Source organism: Olea europaea, chromosome 13 (genome assembly GCF_002742605.1).
Source record: "Olea europaea var. sylvestris chromosome 13, O_europaea_v1, whole genome shotgun sequence".
Classification (NCBI taxonomy): Eukaryota; Viridiplantae; Streptophyta; class Magnoliopsida; order Lamiales; family Oleaceae; genus Olea; species Olea europaea.
Window position 1 is genome coordinate 21,975,808 of NC_036249.1, and position 24,480 is coordinate 22,000,287.

Consider the following 24,480-nt stretch of genomic DNA (forward strand, 5'->3'; position numbering starts at 1 on the left):
ATAAAATTTTTTTTGGTCAAAAAATAAAAAAAAAAAAAAAAAAAAAAAAAAAAAAAAAAAGAACACAGTTGGTCCTTTTGGATGATTTTAGTCTAATATTTATTAAAAATTTCAAATTCTTTATATAAAGATTAAGATCTTACTTTAAATGAATAATAGAATAAATATTTTAAGGAAATAAGAAAATTAGAAAGTCAATTCATTGTACAACCAATCTCATGTCTCTAATATAAATTCAAATTGTGCCATATAATCAAATTATGTGTTTAAAAAATTTTAGAGTGCAAGCTGATAAGGACTCTATCAAAATGTTGGGAGACATAAAAAATAGATCTTTTCTATAGTTCCATACACCATGCCAATTCACCAAAATTTATTTGTTCATATGTAAATTTAAATGTGATTTTTGTTAGTATTTTAAGAATATAAAAAATATATAGAGATGCATTGGAGATCAATTCTAAACTTGAGTTTCTACTCCTTAGACCACAATGTCATATAGATTGAAACTCTTTCGGTATATATATTATTTTTTATCACTTCATCTTGATAGAATCTCTATCAACATGTATTAGAGGTGAATTTTTTAACTTCTTGTGATGGAAAGCTTAAAAAGTTGTTAAACAGTTGATGTCAAAACCAACGAATGGTTCACAACTATATCAATGTTTTAATCATACATTTCATCAACTTTATAGAACTCTACTACAACTTTTATCAAAAGTTTTGTCAAACAACACCTAAATACCTTCGATTTTGCTTATATGACACAAATTTTAAAGCAATCTATAGTTGCATTAGAGATTCTCTTATCTAGGATTGGTTGGTAATGAGTTATAATTTCTTTTTTCATATTTTTAGTTTTTCTATCAAAAATTTGATCTTTTTAACCGTTAATTGGATGAGAACTATCCAAAAAGACCAAATTAAATAAAACGCTAAGGATGTTCACACAAAGACTTAAAGGTTAAGGACCAGTTTACACAACAATCCCATAGGTTAGGGACCATTTGTGTCAATTTCCCGATATATTAATATTCATAATTTAAATCAATGAGCATATATGTTAATTAGGATATTAAGGAGAAATTGGTTGGTAAATATTTTTTTCTTTTTCTCGTGAAACAATATTATTATATGGCTGTGAACCAACTTGTCCCTAGTCGAACTCCAATTTCAGAAAAATAATGTAGATGGAACTTAAATTTTAAAAATTATTGACTAATTACTAAATTAATTTCCCTTTGGAGAAAAAAAAAATTGAATAAATAACCTTTCGAGAAGGCTGCAAGTTTAGGGTTTTAGACATATGAGTGCCTTTTAATATCGCACATGTTACATATGATTAAATAAGAACAAACTTTTCTTAATCTAATATAATTGTTTTGTCCACTTTTCAGATTAAAAACATTGAAAGAAACATAATTGTTTATTACAAAGGCATACAAACATTATTGATATTACATGTTCTTTCATCATATATAATTTTTTAATCGACACTATCGAATAATAATCATCACCTTATCTATTCCCATAATCATACAACACATTTTAACTAATCAAAAACGCACTACTAAAAGATCATGATGACATCGACAAGAGATAGTTACTAATCAAATCATTTCATTGATAGTACATCGAAAATAATAAAAAATATTGTTTTAACATATTGCCAATTCTTTCGGTGACTTTCATCGACTTCAATATAACTTTGAATGACCATATGCTAATGTGCCTTTTCTCTAGTGCCTTATAAATGTTGAAAATTTAAATTCATTACTTTTTTAGAGGTTCAAGTTTTTAGACTACATAGTTTAACAATAAGTATGTATATAATTAATTGACAATGATATCTGTAAATTCTCGTGCAATTTTATTATTATTTTTAAAATTTTTGGGTTGGTAGTAGTATTATAACAAGTATTATAGTTTTATGCACGTGAATAAAAAACTAATATAATATATTATATGCTACGAATTTTTGAAGCTTCGATGCAATGCGTTTGCGTGTTTGGCTTCCAGGACAGAGTTATAATTTCTTTTTAGTTTCTTCTTTCTCTCAAATTTGATGTATAACTGGTACACAGTTTTTTATTTAAAAATAATAATAATTCCCTCGACAATTAATTAATAAATAAATAATTCAAGTACGTGTGTGTGTGTATATATAATATTAAAACTCTTACAACTACTTTTATCCTTAATATAGATGTTAGATTCCTTGTGAATCTTTTGGAACGGGATAAAAAAACATCCTTAGATGTTAACAAAGAAAATCGACTCTAGTTGGGTTACACAAATAAACTTGAACATCAAATTAAACAAAAAAGTGAATCCAACCTAGTCGAGCAATGTTGACTATGGTCCTTAAAACTTTAAGTCCTTGTTTTATTTTGATTATTTGAGAATAACTTCTTTTCAAAACTCATACTCCAAAAAAAAATATTTTACATTTTCAAATAATTTTTCCCTACTTTTAACCACACATTCACAAAAAAAAAAAAAATAATAATAATAAAATAAAATAAAAATACACTTTCCTAAAAATAAAATCAAACAAGCGCTAAATTGACTCAAGTTGTGAATTATGGAGTCTAGATCTGTTGTCTCCAAGTTGTTGTTCCCTTTGCTATTCAACAAATACATTTTTGACATTTCAACAAATGCCCTTTTCATAGCAAATGAATAGAAGCCAACACAATTTTGACACATTGCTACAACTTGAAATCTTCCCTATTACTAAGAAGATGTAATGTGTCAAAGTGTTAATATGAGAGTCCTACGCCTCAATCGAGAAGGCAAACTTCTATAATGACTCCTACATTCAGGTCCCCAAAAGCTAAGCTGAAGGTCGAGCACATCCCTTAAGACCAAGGTTGGGTCTATCCTTTCATATCAAGGTCGAGTCCACCTATCCAAGTGTTCAAGGTGATGCTCCATCCTCTCGCAGTTCACATAGTGTATTGCCAAGTACAATTTTTAGTAGCGAAAGGCGCGATCAATTTCAAGGTTGTTGGACAACATGTCTTGTGAGGCAAAGCTAAATATTTAGTTTGTTTGTGGACATTCTTGTCAAAAAGGGTACAATAATTTTTCTTATTCACTTGTGACATAAGTTTTTTGTTGTGTTTTTAATTTTGAAAGTATTATTATATAGTGAGGGACAAATTTCTATTAGCACATGAAGCAGAATTCTATCTTAAAAAATTAACTCCTTGTTATACCATCTTCTTCCATTTCACAATCTATTACTCCGAAGGGCAATCACTCAGTCGTAAAATCAGTGCTCACAAGTTCCATTGTTCCCATCGCTTCGTACTTAATGATTATTCTTCTGAAAGTGGGAAAAAAGATAAAACGAAATAAAACGGATCTGGACATGAGAGTTTCTTCTCATCTATCTCTGAAGGATGAACCGGATATGGACAGTTTCAATAAGATTTTCGGAACCCTATCACACCCTGGATTTGATGAGTACAAGTACACTACTTCAGTAGATTTCGCTTATAGATAACTCTTTGATATATTTTAATTCTTGTTTTATTCCACACAACATAATTATGAGCATTTTCGTCAAAGAATATATCAAGGACCAAATGGATTATTCAAAGGAATTTTAAGAGAGAAAAGTTTGGGGTTCTGCGTGAACAAGCTTCTCTATCTTGCTACAATATGTCCTAATGACGAATCGTTGTCTACTGATCAGATTCACACCTCAAAAAAAGCTAAATAAATCTTACTAACACAATCCACATGCTGAAATAAAAATATACATGAGCTAAATGATTTATAATTACTAAACATTTCTTCATTTTAATATGTTGTCATTTTAAAACTCGAAACAAGTTTATGCCTTTGTCTTTAGGGCCACTTTAACTGATCTTGAACAGTTTTGACTACTTTTTCAGATATAAAAAACTTAAAGAAACATAATTGTTTATTATTAATATTTCACTTTCTTTGACCAAATATAATTTTCTTATTGGACCCTTTAACAAGCAAAAGTCTACAAAGCCATCCCTATAATCATAAAATATATTTTCACTTTCTAATAAAAAACTCGACAATATCGGTGGTGATTTATTGACATAATCATAGTGTTGATAACGTCGATATATTTATCTGCATATAATATATTTAGTAAAGTTTAAATTATAATTTTAAGTTGTTATTTCGTAAAATTCAAACTTATAATTACTACCAAACAAGCTTCAGTGACAGAGCCATATATGATATTCTGATGGCATTACGGAACAGTATTTTTGATATTTACATTTGACTTTAGGGACGTTTTACCTTTGACTATCATATATGCCGTCAACTTTCATCTGGTGATTGTTCTGTAATATGTATTACAATTTCTTTTATGCACGTGAATAAAACGCTTCATAATATATATTCTATACTAAGAACTTTTAAAGTTTTATTCCTTTGTGCGTTTGGCATCCTACACTGAGCTAGAATTTCATTCTCTCTCTCTCTCTCTCTCTCTCTCTCTCTCTCTTTGCCTATATATACGGTTTTCGAGTCAGAATGTGAAGCCATTGTATATGTGTAATTTGTGGTTCTAGATTACTTACAAATTTCCATAGTCTTACCATAAATTTCCATTTATATAAATATATTCCTCCCGTAACAATATAAAAATTATTATTTTTAACATACAACATTTTCTTTGCCCATTTTCATCGACTTCAAATATAGCTTGAAAATTTCTGACGGTAATTAACTTATCGTGCAACTTATGGTCTCATTAGAACAGTAGTCATCATGTACAACTTCAACTAGCCAAATATTTTCAGTGCTGTTTATTCTCCGTTCTTCCAAAATTATGATATCATTTGAAGTGTCATTGGTACATAAAGATTTTGATCTCATGTCGACGGGATTGAGCAATTCAATGAGGATACTTTGGAATTTTTGAAGAGGGATTCAAATAATTAAAGCCCGAATTTCTTGCTACAACCTGTAAGTTTAATTTGCTTATTCTTGCTCTTTTGTCACTGCTATTTAATTATGTTATATTCTGGTAGTTTGCTGCACAAGAATTCTGTAAATGTGTCTCCTACCATTCTTGATTGTATTACATTTTCATTTATCCTCGAAAGAAAAATACGAGAATTAAGAAGGGATGTTATGTTTGACCTCAAGAATATAATTCGATATATCGACATATAAAAATACAAACAAGTCACATAAAAACCAAATAACTGAATGCTAGACTTTAAATAAATTCAAAAATAACTTTTTAAAAAAATTAAAGCTGGAATGCTCTAACTAAACTTTTAGGCTTCATATAAGTGGTGTCAAATTCCTTGAGAACCTTTTTGAATGAAATAGACACCGCCACCATCTTTAGATGTCTGGAATCTTATCAAAATAATAAACTTCGAATGCATCGACCTTAATATTCTTTCAAATTATTAGACTCTCATAAAGAAGTCTCAACTAGACTCGATTAGGATTGAGTCCGATTAAAGGCTACTCTAATATTTGGGTAAAACAGAGAACTTGAGGGTCGAGTTGAATATAAAAGCGACCCAAACCATAGTCGAGATGAATAGAAAAAGTAAACTCAACCCTAGTCAAGTAATCTCAACTAAGTTTGAGTGTTTTCATCAAACTTTTAAATCGACTCTAGTTGGTCAAATTATCGGGGTCACATTGGGCATTTTCAATTTAGTAAAGTTGTCCGAAAAATTAAAATATCCTCTAATACAAGAAATCAAGATCACACTAGACGTCAATGTGTATGTCAAGCAAAAAAGATTTAGGATTTCCTCAAATTTGATAATCAATTTCTTGATTAGATTCAAATCACGAACTTCCATCTTTTGATTTTAAAATTTTGGCACTTCAAACCTTCAATGATATTTTTCAAAGTCAAAACTATACCAAAATATGGTCTCTTTCTTTTAATTAAATTAAAAATTCAATTCTAATTTGCATGGATCAAGAAAAGATCAATAAAACAAGAAAATAAAATTTTCACTTTTCTCCCTTTTCCCATGAAACTTCGGCCACTACTTGCCAGTATATACTGGTCAAAGACTTTAGTCCGGGTACAAGTCTAATTAGGCCATAATTGATTTAATTGTACATGTAATTCCTGAACTTTAATTAGAATCATAATTAAGTCATACTTTTAAAATAATTGCAATTAAATCTTAAACTTTAACAATTTATCATAAGGACATGTTCAAACATATATTATTCAAGCTCTAATTATCCCTTTTTTGAACTGCTTTTATGCGTCCAAGATCCCTTTGAAGCCTTATAATTCTTACGAGAGATGGAGAATGTCTACGGTTAGAGCATTGAATCCACATCATTGCTGATCTACATCCTATCTAGTCAACTCTATGTTGAGTCCAAAGGTGATGCAAGATTAAGATTTAATGGCAATAACGAAATATTCAAGATCGCACCACGAGAACAAGATTAAAGTAAAGTAGAAAAAATAAACTAAGTAGAGGAACGGTGAAGTTTATTAAACCAACAATATAGAGAGAATAATAAAGTAAAGCAATAATGCTTCTGTAAAACTGACAAATGAGTCTCTAATTTATAGTACACGTCCATAACCCTAATAGAGTCCTAAAAGGTAAGAAAATCTAGTGGAATTAGGTTAAAATGCGTAAAAGGAAAAAATCTTGGATATAATTTGATTTCTTTCCAAATCAAGTCGAATACGCAATCTTCATAATCTCCTATGCAATATTGAAGATTTCTAACCTAATTTGAGTCACCAGTTCAACAATCTCCATCTTGACTCAAATTTCGGTGCAATGAACGAAACTCCTATAATTCAAATCCGTCTGCAACAAAATGAACTGACCAATCTCCTCAGCACAGTAATCACAACTCTCCATCACTAAACCAACATCCTCTGCACGGCATCCACAAGCGATACCCGAACCCAAATCTCAGGTTTCCGAAATTCCACTAAGAAATTAATATTGACCAAACATGGTCGAAGCATACCCTGTAGCAAAAACCATACCACGTGTTGGATCAGAAGGCCCGTCACTAGAACTGTCACCTTTAATGTCCCCTAAAGCATTCTAGACATTATTAACACCGCTATACCTATGCTCCATGAGTCCAACCCTAGCAATTGAACACGGTGTATCTGCTGAAATTGGTGGCAAACCGGAATCACCAATGCTCTCCCTAACAGTGTTCTTAACCAACTCAGAGCTCGACACAAGGGGTACTGTACCAAACTGAACTTCCACCATGGTACTGAACTTGTCCAAATGTCTCTTAACTGGTTCTGCGTTCCCTTGCAAGATGTACAACTAAGACTTCTTCCGTCCCTCTAGTACAACTTGGACACCCCTTCGAACCTTCAAGACTCCACCTCCATCAGAGAATTTATACCCTTTTATATCTAGGGTACTCAGCGATATGAGATTCTTTGTTAAGTCTGGAACACGGTGACCCTGATCAAGTGCCCTCACTATCCCATCTTGTAGCCTCAATCTGACCCTATCGATTCCTGCAACCTGACAAAATTGGTTGTTTCCCATGACAACTCCACCTTACTTTACTATCTCATATGTCTGAAACAAAACCCTATTGAGACACATATGATACAACCATCCAGAATCCACTCCCTAGGTTTGGATTCTCCATCAGATACAGCCAACATTACATCTCCATTGTCCGAAAAATTTTCAACAATGTTAGTCTCGTTACCTGATTGCCCCACATGATTTGCATGTAAATCACGTTTACCCTACAACTTGTTGCAATCTTTCTTAATGTGTCTTTTCCTTTTACAGTAATAATAATACACATTTTCTGTACCTCACCTTCAATCTATCCCTCCGTCGATCACCATGAGTAACCAGAGCATCCCCACCCCTAGATGTAGGATCTCCAAGCAACAGCTACATCTTCTCCTTTGAGAACAGGGTGTCATATACCTCCTCAATGGTCAACGTGTCAAAACTATACAATATAGTATCACGAAACGACCAAAAAAACTGGGTAGCGAACACAACGAGATCAAGGCCAAATCATTTTCATCATATTTTATCTCCAATGTCTCCAAATCTGTAATAATATCCTTAAACACAGCAAGATGGTCATGTAGTGAACCTCCTTTCGCCATGCGATGAAAATACAACTTCTGCTTTAGAGTCGATTTGCTCGTCAGACTCTTTGTCATGCAAATCGCTCCAACTTGAGCCACAAAACAGTCACAGTCTTCTCCTTTAAGACATCTTGCAGAATATTGTTGGATAAATGAAGATGAATCTGCGCTAGAGCCTTTCGATCCCTCCGTTGTTTCTCCTCCATAGACAATTTTGCTGGCATCCTCTCAAAATCCAGCAAAGCATCGTCAAGATTGATCTGCATCAACTCATCCCTCACCTTTACTTGCCACAGTGAAAATCTTGTATTACAATCCAACAGGGAATTTCATACTTTAACGAATTTATCCTTGAAAAATCTCAACCAAATCACGAAGAACCTGGAACATGGCTATGATACCACTTGTTGAGTCCAAAGGCGATGCAAGATTGAGATTTAATGGTAATAATGAAATATTCAAAATCGCACCATGAAAATAAGATTAAAGTAAAGTAGAAAAAGATAAACTAAACAGAGGAATGATAAAATTTATTAAACCGACAATATGAAGAGAATAATACAGGATAACAATAATGCTTCAGTAAAACTGACGGATGAATCTCTAATTTATAGGCCACGTCCATAACCCTAATAGTGTCCTAAAAGGTAAGAAAATCTGGTGGAATTAGGTTAAAACGCGTAAAAGAAAAAAAAATCTTAGCTGTAATTTGATTTATTTCCAAATCAAGTCGAATACGCAATCTTCATAATCTCCTACACAATATTGAAGATTTCTAACCTAATTTGAGTCACCATCTCAACACTCTAGACCACTCAATCAAATTAGAAGTATTTATTTTTTCACTAAAGACAAAAGATTATACTCTTACGAAAGCTAATATCGGTAATATTTTCCTATGACCTCCCATATATGTAATTTATTACTATCCAAGATTCGATAATTAATATACAGCACAGATAACCGTTTTGCGCTTCTAAATATGTTCACTAACTTAAGTCTTATTTTCTTCGCGGTCTCGGGAACCAATCACAGATTTCAAAGTTTAGTCATCGTTGAATACTAAGTTTAGATTTATATTTTCACTAGAAAATAGTTAAGCAGTCAATCGATTAGTTCTACAAGGGCGACTGTTCTCGATATGAATTTGTGCTCTTTGCTTTGCTCGTTCTCAAACTGCTCCCTTATCGAGATATCTGTTCGAGTAAATTAATCTCTCATATTCGTGAATCAAAGAACCATTAAACTTGCAAAAGATATGCACAGCAATGTCTAGGGATATAAAAAATACCTAATGATCAAGTAAAATTTAATTCTTCGAATGATCATGCCATAGAATTAAACTCAACACGCAGTCCGTGTGTATTACACTCTTAGTGTACTAATGTTACCTTTGAATTATTTCTATGATGAGAACAAATTTCAATCTCGAATAGTGAATTAGTTAACACTACAAAGTTCCATTATAAGATGCCAACCTTCATACATTGGCTCGAACAATTTTACTTATAAATAAAATATAAATTTTGTTAAACTGTCTTTTTTATATAAGACTCAACTCATATTTTTACAAGTAATTTTTTACATTTTATCCACATGCTCATTATTAAACAAAATGCAATACCATTAAAGAAATAATTAAATTATTTATTATTTTGTAAAAACAAAATTATACTATATTGACACATAACGTTGGGTATTTCACGTCCTTATTTCCCTCCCCCTCCATTAGATTGTCAGGTGTTAATTACTTTAAAAATAAATAAATAAATAAAAAATTCTTGCATTTTTAGTTAAGTTTTAAAGAAAAATTATAGAAAGGATATAGATGACTTCATTTACTGTTTTGGTTTGAGCCAAACAACATTTTTCAATTGACATTCTTGACTAACCTAAAAATGGAAGCTGTAACTCAAATATTGCTACTTTATAAGTACCTTATTGTTAACGCAAAAGAAAGCTTTCATAAAGCACCACCAATATAAAAGGAACTGATTGAAATAATAGCAAATAGTAGTGCTTTTTTACTACTTTTACCTTTAATTAATTTATCCCATCACTCGAGCCAAATTTCGTTTGTACTTTTTGTCATTTCTACTCTCCTTCCCAAAAATTCATTTATTTTTCACTATTTTTTTATAAATTCATAACCATTTTTTCCCCTTACGTTTCCTTCTTCGATGGAATTCTTTCCCAAATTAAATGGCACTATTTAACTCATAGTACTATATCATCCTAGAATTTGATTTTTTTCAAGTAAAAAATATATTGAGAAATAAGTGAAAGAAAATGAATGTTGTCCCCAAGTCAATTAGGGAAATTCCATTTTGAACTAGATGATAAATTTGGTGCTCGTGGAATCAATCCTGCAGATCCTTTTTTGGTGGATCATTGTTCACGAGCGTGCCACTTATGCAAGTAAATGTAATGTTCACAAGGGAATTCATTAATCATCAATATTCATCTCTTGCAACATAGATTAGATTTTTACATAAACATTTGATTTTAGCGCATTTTTGTAGTAATTCATAATCAGCCTTGGTGGTGATAGATTTGACATTTAGTCAATATCTATCATTAGCGCACATCACATTTCAAGTCCACTAGGTAATTTGGACGGGTTGTGTTAGGTTTGAATATATATTTTTATTTTCGCAGTTTGAATACTATGTTGGACTAAAACTATAAGTTATGCGTTTAAATCTCTCAAGAAAAGTATACGCTCTAAACTTTTGATAAACGAGCATCCAATTTGCCTGATAATCATCTTCTTCTTTTGTTTGGTGAGGTTACACTTTCTTTTTTGTGCAATAGATTACATGTTAGAGATAATTCTTTAAACTCTCCCCTAAAACTATTTAGCTCAATCATGCATGAAAAAGTTTAGAAAAAGGGAGAAATGAAACTTAAATTATAAAGCTCCTATTAAAGTAGAATCTGTATAGAATACGAAGCTGGGCCGTTGAAGCAAAAGAGGAACTTCTTTATTTTCCCAAAAGTTATAGCTAAAGTTCTCTATCGAATGACAGTTTTAAGTTAATCCTATCTTAGAGGTTAAAGAATAAAAGTGCTAGAAAAGAAAATGTGAATCACGTTTTAGCAATATGAAGATTCACCACACTACTATTGAATTGATAGGAGCGAAAGGCGCAATTAGGGTACAAAATGTTGTGGAAACGCAAGGGTCAATTGATCATCTCCAATGGTAAGGCAAATTTGTTATAAAATATCAAATTTGGTGTAAAATGCTCTCCAATTATTAGGTAAATATGGTGTAAAATTTGGTGTAATCATTTGTGTAACATTATTCATTTACACCAAATTTGAAATTTTTCGATATTCTCCATTTTCCACTCTCTTTCCCTTTACAAGCACTTTTTGTTCTATTTATATCCTCCTCCTCCTCCTCCTCCTCCTCCTCCTCCTTCTTCTTTTTTTTAATCTTTTAGAATTATGATGATTATTTTCATTTAACGTTTATTTTTAAACTCTTCTTGTAATTTTTTTTAGTTATGATATTCTGTTTAATGTTTTTTTTTTAAAAAAAATTATGCAATATTTTAGTTCATTAAATATAATTTTTAATTTAACGATTTTATTAATAATATAATTTAAAATAAAATTTGATGTAATTTTTCATCACATTGGAGATGTTACATCAAATTGCACCAAATTTGGTGTAAAATTCCACTAAATTTGATTTAGACCATTGAAGATGGTCTTAGTGAAAGCCGAAGCTTAATTTCATGTAAGATTAAATTAACGTAGACAAAACAAGCTGAAATGATAAAGTAATCAAAGCAACTTCATATTTCTATGTACAAACTATGGAAAAAGCAAACCAATATCAAGCAAAAAACATTAAATGGGAGTAATGGGACAACAATGTCATTGTCATCTTTGTGGAAACCCTACTTGCAAAAGACCTACCAAGGATTGGTGGTATTGAAAGTGACTTCACTAATTCATTAAAAGGGTGTGCAAACAGTCCCTCTGGGCCATATATTGGGAATATTGTAGGACTACGTAGAGTATAGTATAATCGTAATTATATTATACCCTTTTTCCTTTATGACAAATATTAGTTATTCGATATTAGTCTCAAGTCACTCTAACATATGATGTTTCTTGAGAAAACCGATATACATATCTTCTAGAATAGTGAAAATTGAAGTAGCAAATGTATATAGGTCCCATAATGATGGTAAATCAATTTAAATAAATATGTATTTCTTCTTGTGTGAGCATTTGGTTCCCATTAGCGTACTATTACTTTGGCAATTGAGATTACAAACAAAATTACTTCCATTCTTATTGTCCTTTGTATTTTTAGAGGTTAGGTTGGCATGCCAATCTCCCGTTTTTCTCTTAAGATATTAAGGGTTCATTTGATATGACTTTTAATTTTGCTTTTGCTTCCTATAAAAAAGATTTAGGGGAAGCTATCTTAAATTTTGAGTGAAAATTAATATTTAAAAGTACTTTTTATTCTAGAATTGCTTTCAGAAAAAATCACATTAGACGTCTTTCCCCCAAAAGCTCTTTTAACTGGCAAAAGCATTCTTATAAAATTAGTTAAACGGGTCCAAAATCTGTTTTTGAATCTCAAAAGCTCCTTCTTCGCTTTTCAAAAATCATGCCATTGCCATAATAAAATAATCCCACAAAGCTTATAATATGAGTCATGTAGGCTCCATGGAAAATCAGATGTTGAAAAATTGTCTATATATTTGCATACTAGCACATTGAACTGGACAATAAGAGGAAATCAAGGCTTTTGGTTAAAAGAAATCTCTCTGTTTACACTTGTTTGAAAGGGATACGTTAATACCCTATTCACTATTGAACTCACAAGCTTTTTATATAAGTGCTAAATGTGTTCTCCTCCAGCAGCAACACAACTGAGGGAGAAAGGAGAGATGGCTGGGAAAGTTGGAAACTCGTTTTTCATTATATTCAGATATGCTGATTGGCTTGACACTTTGCTTTTGTTGATGGGAACAATTGGAGCCATTGGAGATGGCATGTCAACAAACTGTTTACTGGTTTATGTTAGCAAACTTTTCAATAGCTTGGGATACGGTAATTCACCTAAGAATCAAGGGAATTTCATGAATGAAGTTGAAAAGGTCAGCCTTAAATCTCAGATTCTCTCATATATTTAACGTTTTATGTCGTGTATTGATTCTTTGTTTATATGTCTCTCATACTTGGTTTCTGGGATTCTTTTACAGTGCAGCTTATACTTTGTCTACTTGGGATTAGCAGTCATGGCTGTTGCATTTATGGGTAATTTCTGATTCACTTTATTAGTTCTCTCTTAATTTGCCTGCCTTTTAGGTAACATGGTTAAGCCAAGATGCCTTCACCAACTTAAGTCAATCCAAGGTCCCTATTTCACATGGCATATATAAACAAGTCAATAAAAGGAACTTTTACACAATTATCAGGCTATTTCTGAAACCCTAATTCTCTCTTACATTTATGTTAATTAGGAAAAGCATAAAATGTTTTGTAAAGATTTGTGTCTCCCCCTCCTTTTTTCTGATTATTTCTGTCAATGGACAGGATAGGTTCGATGAAGGAAAAAATAATTTTACGCTAAATTAAATTTAAGGAAAAATAAATAAATAAATTTGTAAAGCAAATATGCATCTCTATTTTGCCTTTCCCATGTACATAGAATGAACTGATCAATTACCTGGGTAAATAATAGTAATAATAATCACTGTAGAAGGCTACTGCTGGAGCAAGACAAGCGAGCGACAAATTTTGAAGATTCGGTACAAGTACTTGGAGGCTGTTTTAAGGCAAGAAGTTGGGTTCTTTGATTCACAAGAAGCAACTACATCAGAAATCATTAATAGCATTTCAAAGGAAACTTGTCTCATACAAGAAGTGTTGAGTGAGAAGGTACATATATATAATATAAATGCATAGATTTCTATTTTTTGGATCTTCTCGAATATCCAATTTTAGGAATCTGAATTTTGTATAAGAAAAGGGAAACCTTAAGAATTCATAGTACCTCTAACATTATGAATTTATTTTAGGTACCCAAATTCTTGATGAACATGTCAGCATTCATCTCAGGACTTGCATTCTCAGCCTATTTCTCATGGAGATTGTCTTTGGTGGCTTTTCCTACAGTAATTCTCTTGATCATTCCAGGAATGATTTATGGAAAATACCTTCTTTATTTATCCAAAAAGAGCTTCAATGAATACAGCAGAGCAAATGCCATTGTAGAGCAGGCATTAAGCTCTATTAAAACTGTATATTCGTTTACTGCTGAGAGAAGTATTATTGAAAAATATTCAATAATACTGGATCGGACTAAAAAGCTCGGTATGAAGCAAGGAATAGCGAAAGGTCTTGCTGTAGGAAGTACAGGACTTGCTTTTGCAATCTGGGCTTTACTTGCTTGGTATGGAAGTCAACTGATCATGCACAAAGGAGAGAGTGGAGGAAGAATTTATGCAGCTGGAATTGCCTTTGTCATGGGTGGACTGTAAGTTTATTTTTCATCTCATAATGCTCTATAATGTATTATTATTTTTATATTTTATGCTTTTCAATTGCTTCCCTTGTCATTGACACAGTATGGTTTGCTTTCATTTCCAGCTTCATCACAATCTTTGGTTGTTAAATTATGCTTGTTTAGTAAAAAAGATTCTTGAAGCATATGCATTATTTATTGCTTAATGAAATTCTCGTAAAATATATTAATGCAAGAAAAATAGACCTTTGATCCTCACATATTTTGATTCAACTTAAGCAAGTTTTATCTTATGTGTCGTGAACTAGTGATATGGATATGTAGGATAAATGTAGTATAGTATGTTTTTATACAATTTCCATTTAGTCTTGTAAGATGCTACATATCTTCCATTCTTGCTAAGATTGATTTTCGTTTTCTAACATATAAATGGTTAATTAAATGCAGATCTCTTGGAGTGGCACTACCCGAATTGAAATATTTTACAGAAGCTTCTGTTGCAGCCTCAAAAATGTTTCACAGAATAGACCGGATTCCAGAAATTGATGGAGAAGAGACGAAAGGACTCGTTCTTGAAAAAATAAGAGGAGAGCTTGAATTCGAGCGTGTCCAATTCACATATCCTTCTCGACCTGAAACTGTCGTGCTCAAAGACTTCGATCTTAAGATTGAAGCAGGAAAAACTGTGGCTCTTGTTGGTGCAAGTGGAAGTGGAAAATCAACTGCAATTGCATTGGTACAACGGTTTTATGATGCAAGTAGTGGAACCGTGCGCATTGATGGTATAGATATAAAGACATTACAGTTGAAATGGTTAAGACAACAAATGGGACTGGTAAGTCAAGAACATGCACTGTTTGGGACATCAGTGAAACAAAATATCATGTTTGGGAAATTTGAGGCCACCATGGATGAAGTTGTTGCAGCAGCAATGGCAGCAAATGCCCATAATTTCATTAGGCAGCTTCCAGAAGGGTACGAGACTAAGGTGAGTCGACGCATCTTAGACTATTAACCTGTTCATAATGGCTTCTTGTGCTAGGGAAGTGAACGTTAGTGATGAGACACTTTCATTAGTTTTCAGCTCGTCTAAAAATTGAAGCTGCAACTGGATTATGCATTGTGTCTTAGGAGATATTTTCGAGATTGTATTTTGACAAACATGTACGTTTTTTCACAGGTTGGAGAACGAGGAGCACTACTATCAGGTGGACAAAAGCAACGGATAGCGATCGCCCGAGCCATCATTAGAAATCCTGTCATTCTTCTCCTTGATGAAGCAACAAGTGCACTGGACTCTGAATCAGAAACACTTGTTCAGAATGCATTAGATCAAGCCTCCATGGGAAGAACAACCCTGGTACTGATTTTTTTTCTATTACATAACTTGCACCTCAAACATCACTTTCTCATAATTGTGTCACATTTTAGTTGAAGGACAATGACCTCAGTTCTCGACAATATGAGTATGAAGTCTGAAAACTAAAATTTTTAGTGAACTTATAAGTTTGAAGGGCTTAATTTATGCCTCTAAAAGTGTTATTTTGCTGGATTTGATCAGGTCATCGCGCATAAACTGTCAACAATAAAGAATGCAGATATGATTGCAGTTGTAAGTGGTGGCTGTATTGTTGAAACTGGCACACACAATGATCTCATTGAAACTAATGGCCACTACGCCAAACTGGCAAAGCTTCAAAGGCAATTCGGTTCTATGGATCAAGAACAAAATTCAGAAGCTTTAGTCTCATCAGCAGCAAGAAGCAGTGCAGGAAGAAAAAGCACTGCGAAATCGAGCCCTGCTGTTTCCCTTTCACCCTTACCAATTACTAATGATCCACGACCTGTTTCCTATCCTCCACCATCGTTTTCTAGGCTTCTTACCTTGAACTTGCCCGAATGGAAACAAGGACTTATTGGAAGCCTATCGGCTATTGCTTTTGGCGCGATACAACCTGTTTACGCATTAACAATAGGTGGCATGATTTCAGCTTTCTTCTCACATAGTCATGAAGAAATGCAAGCCCGGATTGAAAAATACGCCCTCATTTTCAGTGCACTTTGCTTCGTCTCCATTACCGTAAATATCTGCCAACATTACAACTTTGCATACATGGGTGAGTGCCTGACAAGAAGAATCAGACTGAAAATGCTTGAGAAAATCTTGACTTTCGAAGCAGCTTGGTTCGATGAAGAACAAAACTCGAGTGCAGCCACTTGTTCTAGATTGAGCAACGAAGCATCAATGGTCAAGTCCCTTGTTGCTGATAGAGTTTCTCTCTTAATTCAAACAGCATCAGCCGTGATTATTTCAATGATAATGGGGCTAGTCATCGCTTGGAAACTTGCGCTTGTCATGATAGCTATCCAGCCACTCACAATTCTCTGTTTTTACACCCGAAAAGTTCTCCTTTCGACGATGACAAGTAATTGTATCAAGAAACAGAATCATAGCACTCAAATTGCTGCCGAGGCTGTGTACAACCACAGGATAGTGACTTCATTCGGGAGCTTGGGAAATGTCCTTCAGATATTCAATGAAGCTCAGGACGAGCCAAAGAAGGAGGCGAGAAAGAAATCTTGGCTAGCAGGAATCGGTATAGGGTCAGCTCAAGGTCTAACTTTCATATGTTGGGCTCTGGATTTTTGGTACGGAGGAAAATTGGTCAAAAATGGAGAGATATCAGCTGGAGACGTGTTTAAGACTTTCTTCATTTTGGTGAGCACCGGAAAGGTTATTGCTGATGCTGGGAGCATGACGTCTGATCTAGCCAAAGGATCAGCAGCAATTGCATCTATATTCGCCATCCTCGATAGGCAATCATTAATCCCAGGTTCTTACACAGTAAGTATGAGAAACATCCATTACATTTCAAATCAAATATTCTTTTGTTACACAATTGTCGTTTTTCTTGACCTGATTAGTTGCTGAGATCAATTTACATTGTGATTAGGCCGGGGATCGCAGTGGTGGAACAAAATTGGAAAAAATGATTGGTGGCATAGAGATGAAAAGGGTTGATTTTGCATATCCCGGTAGGCCTGAAATGCTGGTTCTACGCGATTTTTGCTTGGAAGTAAAAGCAGGCACAAGCATTGGACTTGTTGGAAAAAGTGGATGTGGAAAATCAACAGTAATTTCCTTGATTCAGAGATTCTACGACGTTGATCGTGGTTCAGTGAAAGTCGATGGCGTGGACATAAGATTGCTGGATATCAACTGGTATAGAAAACACACAGCACTTGTTAGCCAAGAACCAGTGATATACTCAGGAAGTGTTCGCGAAAATATAATGTTTGGCAAGTTTGATGCCTCAGAAAATGAGGTAGTAGACGCTGCAAGAGCCGCCAATGGACATGAATTTATTTCGTAAGATCAAAACTTAACTTGATTAACACGGTAGAATCAAACAGCTTTACTCCCATAACATTGAACTAAATCTGATTTTCGACTTGTTCTTGATCAGGTCACTGAAAAATGGATACAACACAGAGTGTGGAGAGAGAGGAGTGCAGCTATCAGGAGGTCAAAAACAGCGAATCGCAATTGCTCGAGCAATAATCCGAAACCCGAACATACTATTACTAGATGAAGCAACCAGTGCACTTGATGTTCAATCAGAACAACTTGTGCAGGAAGCATTGGACAGAATCATGGTGGGAAGAACAACAGTTGTGGTTGCACACAGGCTTAACACTGTTAAGAATTTAGACTCCATTGCAGTTGTTATGGATGGGAAGACGATTGAACGTGGAAATTACAGCCAGCTGAAGAACAAGAGAGGTGCCTTCTTCAATCTTGCCAAGTTTCAAGCTACATAGCTTCAATAGAGTTACAAATTAATGTACTACTTACTACTACTCGAGCAATCCGTAAGTTGGATTAAATAGTACAGGACAGTATTAAATAAGGAAAAAAAAGGTTTAAAATATTGCCTATTATACTGTCTAGTACTGTGTCGCAAATGTTTCTTAGTAGGAAGCTTATATTAATTTGTTGATGCTACATTCCTCGGGAGATGTGGTGATCTTCTAAGGTATTGTAAACTAAATCTCGTGTAATAAATTATAAGCATTAAATCAGATGAGCCTTTAAATATCAAAATGCATCTCAAATCAAAATTTGAAGATTATGAATCACAAAATCTTGATTACTATAGGCCGTTTGGCATGACTTTTATTTTTGTTTTTACTCTGTAGAAGAACTTTTTGATGAAGTTATCTTAATTTTTGTTTGGAAACTAATTTTTAAAAAAACTTTCTATTTCATAAGTACTTTTAAAGGAAACCACATTAGACCAACTTTCTACGAAAGCCCTTCTAATTAGAAATTTTCATAAAATTAGTCAAACGGGTTCAAAAACAACTTTTGAATTTCAAAAGCTCCTTTTGAATTTTCGTAATTTATGCCAAACGGTCCTATATTATGTTGAATATCACAAGGGAATATATTTAGGATATGCATAGGATGTGTAAGAACTCCGATTGGTCACTGAAATTATAGACAGGATTCAATTTGGTCGCTAATTTTTAATTTTTGTTTCAAATTAACTATTCAACTTTAAGATTTGTTTCACTTTGATCACTGGGCTTTAATTTGTTTAACATTAGTCACCCAACTATATACTTTTGTTTCGCTTTGACCACTAATTTAGTTTTCTTGCTAAGACTTTGTATACGCTGTCACTACATACTTCTAGGTAGGTAAAAATCTTCATTGGTCTTATATATTTATTATTTGTATGTTACCAACGAACTTGGATTACATCTTCAATTAAAAAAAATAATGCAAAGAATATGAGAAGACAAATATCAAGAAAAAGTGAATGTTTGTTCTAATCATATCATCTTTCCCAATTACACCTAGTCATTGCTTCTCAAAATGATACTTTCTTCTTTCTATACTCGTCTCCCAGAATACAAAAATCACATCCAGTAGTAAGAACACTTCAAATTGCATGGACCATCAAACATACTAATGTTTAAAACTCTATTACAAAATCAAATTCTTTATACATATAGATACTGAAAAGTTACGTCGTAAAAATACACAATTGTTGATAGAGGACATAATTATTGGATTATATCTATTTGAAGATAGGCACTTCTGAAAAAATGACAAGTTCAAAAGTCATGATATTTTGTCCCAAAAAAATTGATTTTCAATAAAACGTATTCTAGAATATTTCACCACGCGTCACACCCACTTTGTTAGAATATTTCTTTAGGCTAATTCCAATTTCCAAATGTTAAGCACATTAATTTTGATCTTAATTCCTTATTCATCCAAAATTGGTCTAGAAATTACAATAATCTACTCGTAGAGTATAACTTGTTCTGCTCACAAAATTCTATAATCGAGTAGTGGGTCTCGCTCAAATAATTTATGGGTAATTGGCACAAAACGTCCTTACCTTTCAAGTCTATTGTGGAAAACGTCCCTACCTTTCATTTGTTGGCATTTTTGCCCTCATTTCAACCATTCTTTGCGCTGGACGTCCTTCCGTCCATATTCCGTCAGTTTTTCCATTAATTAAAGGGTAATTGGCACAAAACGTCCCTACCTTTCAAGTCTATTGTGGAAAACGTCCCTACCTTTCATTTTTTGGCATTTTTGCCCTCATTTAAACCTTTCTTTGCGCTGGACGTCCTTCCGTCCATATTCCGTCAGTTTTTCCGTTAATTAAATACAAAAATACCTTTTTCTTTCCATAAATAAAGGTAAAATTGTCCTCACCCACTTCACCCCTTTTTCCCACCATCAACTTAGTCCATAAGTAACAGTAGCAGCAAGATGAATCTGAAAATACTTTAAATGATTAAGTTAAATAAAGAAAAAATATCGTGAACACATTATATTTCACAATTCCACAACTACTGTTGCTGTCATCTTGTGTCACTGAAAAATTTTAGAAAGACATATTAAATGGGTAGTCAATTTATAAAGAGCCGAAATGGTGAACGGCTCTTTTTGGCTCAATGGAGAAGATGAATGGCTCATTTTAAATTGACTCATTATAAATTGACTACCCATTTAATATGTCTTTCTAAATTTTTCCAGTGACACAAGATGACAGCAACAGTAGTTGTGGAATTGTGAAATATAATGTGTTCACGATATTTTTTCTTTATTTAACTTAATCATTTAAAGTATTTTCAGATTCATGTTGCTGCTACTGTTACTTATGGACTAAGTTGATGGCAGGAAAAAGGGGTGAAGTTGGTGAGGACAATTTTACCCTTGTTTATGGAAAGAAAGAGATATTTTTGTATTTAATTAACGGAAAAACTGACGGAATATGGACGGAAAGACGTCCAGCGCAAAGAAAGGTTGAAATGAGGGCAAAAATGCCAAAAAATGTTTCCACAATAGACTTGAAAGGTAGGGACGTTTTGTGCAAATTACCCGAATGTTTAACGGAAAAACTGACGGAATATGGACGGAAGGACGTCCAGCGCAAAGAAAGGTTGAAATGAGGGCAAAAATGCCAAAAAATGAAAGGTAGGGACGTTTTCCATAATAGACTTGAAAGGTAGGGACGTTTTGTGCCAATTACCCAATAATTTATATAAGTTGATCAAAACCAACATTGTAAAGCGATTTTCAACAATTTCTTTTGCTGTCAATAAATGATGGTCTTCAATTGTTTAAAGATTTTCACTTGCACTTGCACGCCTGATGTGGATTGGGATAACAATCAGGATTGTTTTTCCTCCACCATTGCTTATATTGTTTATGTTGGCCGAAATGCTCTCGTGGAATTCAAATAAGTAGTGGACTGTAGCTCATTCTTCCACTAAACCAGATTAGCACTCGGTTGTTTCTCTGTTACATGGGCTTAGTGTTCAACTCGACACAAGTTCCGTTGCTTACTGTGATACTGTTGGAGCTACTCAACTTTGTTCCAATCCAATTTTCCTTTCACAAATGAAACATGGGGGTACTTTTAAGTTTGACCCAGTCAAAGGAGCTAAATTCCACTTTAACTTCGAAAATCATGAATATTATGACATTGGCCTCTTGTATGGTAAAAAAACAAAGATGCCCTTAAATGTTTTGTACAATTACAAAACAATATATTGTTAAAAGGACTATACTACCCTTTTAGTTAATAATTGAAAATCAAACATTTCCCCCATTTATAAAAACTTCAAAACGAGCTTCTAACACAGGAAAAACTCTCATCTTTTCATCTGCTTGAATCTCAAAATTTAGAAGAACTTTGGAACGTTGAAGTTGGAAATTTTTTTCACATCAATTACTTCAAATCGGTAAGTACATTTACGCACGTTTAATTTCGTTTTCAATAAATTAGTATACGTTTAAACAGAGGAATTTTATATCGACATAGATTTTTTTTAACAGATCTTACCTATCAAAAAAATAAACAGATGTATAACTTTAGAACGATATTCTCCTACACCAAACTGGGTGGTTTGGCTTAACAAACAGCCAAACAGTCGGAAACAGTCCGACCGACTGTTAAACAGCCAATTAATCGACTGCAGCTGATTTTTGTTGGCCTTTTTCTTATAATTAATAAATGATGTTGATTAAAACCATTTCCTCATGCAGATATGATAATCCCCGTGTGTTATTTCAATGATTTCGAATTGAATGAAAATAATCGGTGCGAATGGAGATGGACGAGTGATATACATGGTTGTATTGCAATTCCCGTAACAGAGAGTACACCATACTTAGAAATGTACCACGATTTGCAAAATAAGCTGAATGTCGATCAACCTCAATACGATATGCAATTGAGATATCTATTCAACGGTTATGGGGATTCATCCATTCCGATGCCACTGGTATTCGTTACTAATAATGTTGAATTGAATTATCTATTAGAATTGAATAAAATGCATCGGACTCCGACTGTTCTTGGTGTGACTTTAATTACGAAGGATGTTATCGAAGGTGAACGCGAAGATTCAGATAGGGCGGATAACAATAATCGAGGTTTTTGGGAGATAGTGGAGATAGTTCCTGCGGATGATGTGGGTATTCCTAAGACAGTTGCTTCTGATCGTGATGTCGCTGTTACGCTCATAATTTCGTCGACAGTTGAAGACAATGAGAATATAAACGAGTTTACAAATGAAAATTTGATTGCTTTATCCCAACAGAGACACGAGCCTAGTGGGAGCTCACAGGTTGGAACAAGTGGACCGTCCTCCAATTCTTCCCGTGTGGCTCCCGATGATGAGGACTTGCAGGTCGAGCAATTGTTTGAAACCAAGAAAGATTTGCAGGAAGTTGTGCACCGACTGGCATTAAAATATAACTTTGAGTTGAAGGTAAAGAAATGAAACAAGTCATTGTTGACAGTTGCTTGCGTCGAAGACAGTTGCAATTGGCGCTTGAGAGCAACTAAGATGGACACGAATGAGTGCTTCGTAATTTGCAAGTATTCACGGGAACATACTTGCGAAGTGGGAATTCTTCGAAACGATCACAGGCAAGTTCGAGCATGGTTTATTGGTCGACAGATAATGCACAAGTATCAGGATCCACGGACGATCTACAGACTTTCGGACATCATTAACGACGTTCGTCGAGAGTACGGAGTGGTCATGAGCTATCAGAAAGCGTGGAAGGCCAAAGAATGTGCGTTGGATGATTTAATGGGATCGGCTGAAGAGAGTTATGCTAAATTGGCTAGGTATTGCCATAACATGGGGACAACTAATCCTGGCACGGCATTTTTTATTGAGACGGGGGGCGATAATTGTTTTAAGTATTTCTTCATGGCTTTCGAACAATGTATTCGGGGTTTTCGAAATGCAATGCGACCCGTAATTCTAGTTGATGGTACAACTCTGAAAGCTAAATATCAAGGCAAATTAATTATTGCTACATGTCAAGATGTCAACATCTAAATTTACCCTATTGCATTCGGCATAGTTGACAGCGAGATTGATCTGTCCATCCGTTGGTTCTTTTCTAAACTGAGGGAAGTGATCGGGGAAGTCGAAGACCTTGCCTTTGTAATCGATCGAGGACAGTCTATAATAAACGGTATCACTGAAGTTTTTCTCGGGGCATATCACGGGTATTGTATGTACCATATACAAGGTAATTTGAAGACTAGGTATCGGGGCACAGGCATCGTTTCATTATTCAGGAGAGCAGCCGAACCTTACAGTGCTGAAGAGTGTAATAAGTTCATGCTCGAGATAGGAAGTAAATCATTACCGGTGTTGGAGTATCTGACAAAGATGGGGATTGAACATTGGGCGCGGTCATACTTTTCAGGACGTCGATACAACATGATGACGTCGAATAACGCGGAGTCTCTCAATACATTGTTTAAGAAGGATCGAGAGTTACCAATTCTCGCAATGATTGGGAACATTCGTAACAAGCTACAACAGTGGTTTCATGACTGACGTGTGACATCACAGAGTTGCACTAACGTGTTGGCTCCAGCTCAAGAGGAGAAACTGTTTAAGGCGGCCGAGGTTGCGAAGAAGTTGAATATGGAAGCACTACATGAGTTTCGCTTCTCCGTGCAATGTGCATGTAATACGGCATATATGGTGGACTTGACTGATAACACATGCACTTGTAAGAGATTTCAGTTGGAGAGTTTTCCATGTGAGCATGCAGTTGCGGTGGCCATGTATCAAGGCTTTGCTGCGAGAACGTTATGCTCTTTGTATTATACGACTGAATCTTGGAAAACAGCATATGCCGAGACTATATTTCCTCTGCCGAATGAAGTCGAGTGGGAAGTTTCCGAGCACATTCTCCCATTTCATAATTTATTACCACCAGCAGTTGAACCGCGTGGTCCTGGACGTCCAAGTACATCTGGAATACCATCTACAGGAGAGTTTTCTCGACCGCGTAGGTATGGCCGGTGCAGAGCCG

At 34.1% G+C, this 24,480-nt stretch overlaps 1 protein-coding gene across 3 annotated transcripts; it reads left to right on the forward strand.

Annotated features, from left to right (window-relative positions):
• The first annotated feature begins 4,571 nt into the window (after nucleotides 1-4,571).
• On the forward strand, nucleotides 4,572-18,705 carry LOC111407877 (putative ABC transporter B family member 8). 3 transcript variants are annotated; one of them, XM_023037573.1, is made up of 10 exons: nucleotides 4,572-4,968; nucleotides 12,992-13,230; nucleotides 13,336-13,390; nucleotides 13,836-14,014; nucleotides 14,155-14,612; nucleotides 15,048-15,588; nucleotides 15,781-15,960; nucleotides 16,162-17,445; nucleotides 17,555-17,970; nucleotides 18,068-18,705. In XM_023037573.1, the coding sequence occupies exons 2-10, from the start codon at nucleotides 13,021-13,023 to the stop codon at nucleotides 18,420-18,422; spliced, it is 3,678 nt and encodes a 1,225-aa protein (XP_022893341.1). In that variant the 5' UTR covers nucleotides 4,572-4,968; nucleotides 12,992-13,020; the 3' UTR covers nucleotides 18,423-18,705. The 3 variants fall into 3 exon arrangements, with proteins under 3 accessions (XP_022893341.1, XP_022893340.1, XP_022893339.1); XM_023037572.1 differs by having other exon boundaries at nucleotides 12,995-13,230; XM_023037571.1 differs by lacking the exon at nucleotides 4,572-4,968 and having other exon boundaries at nucleotides 12,874-13,230.
• Nucleotides 18,706-24,480: the final 5,775 nt, after the last annotated feature.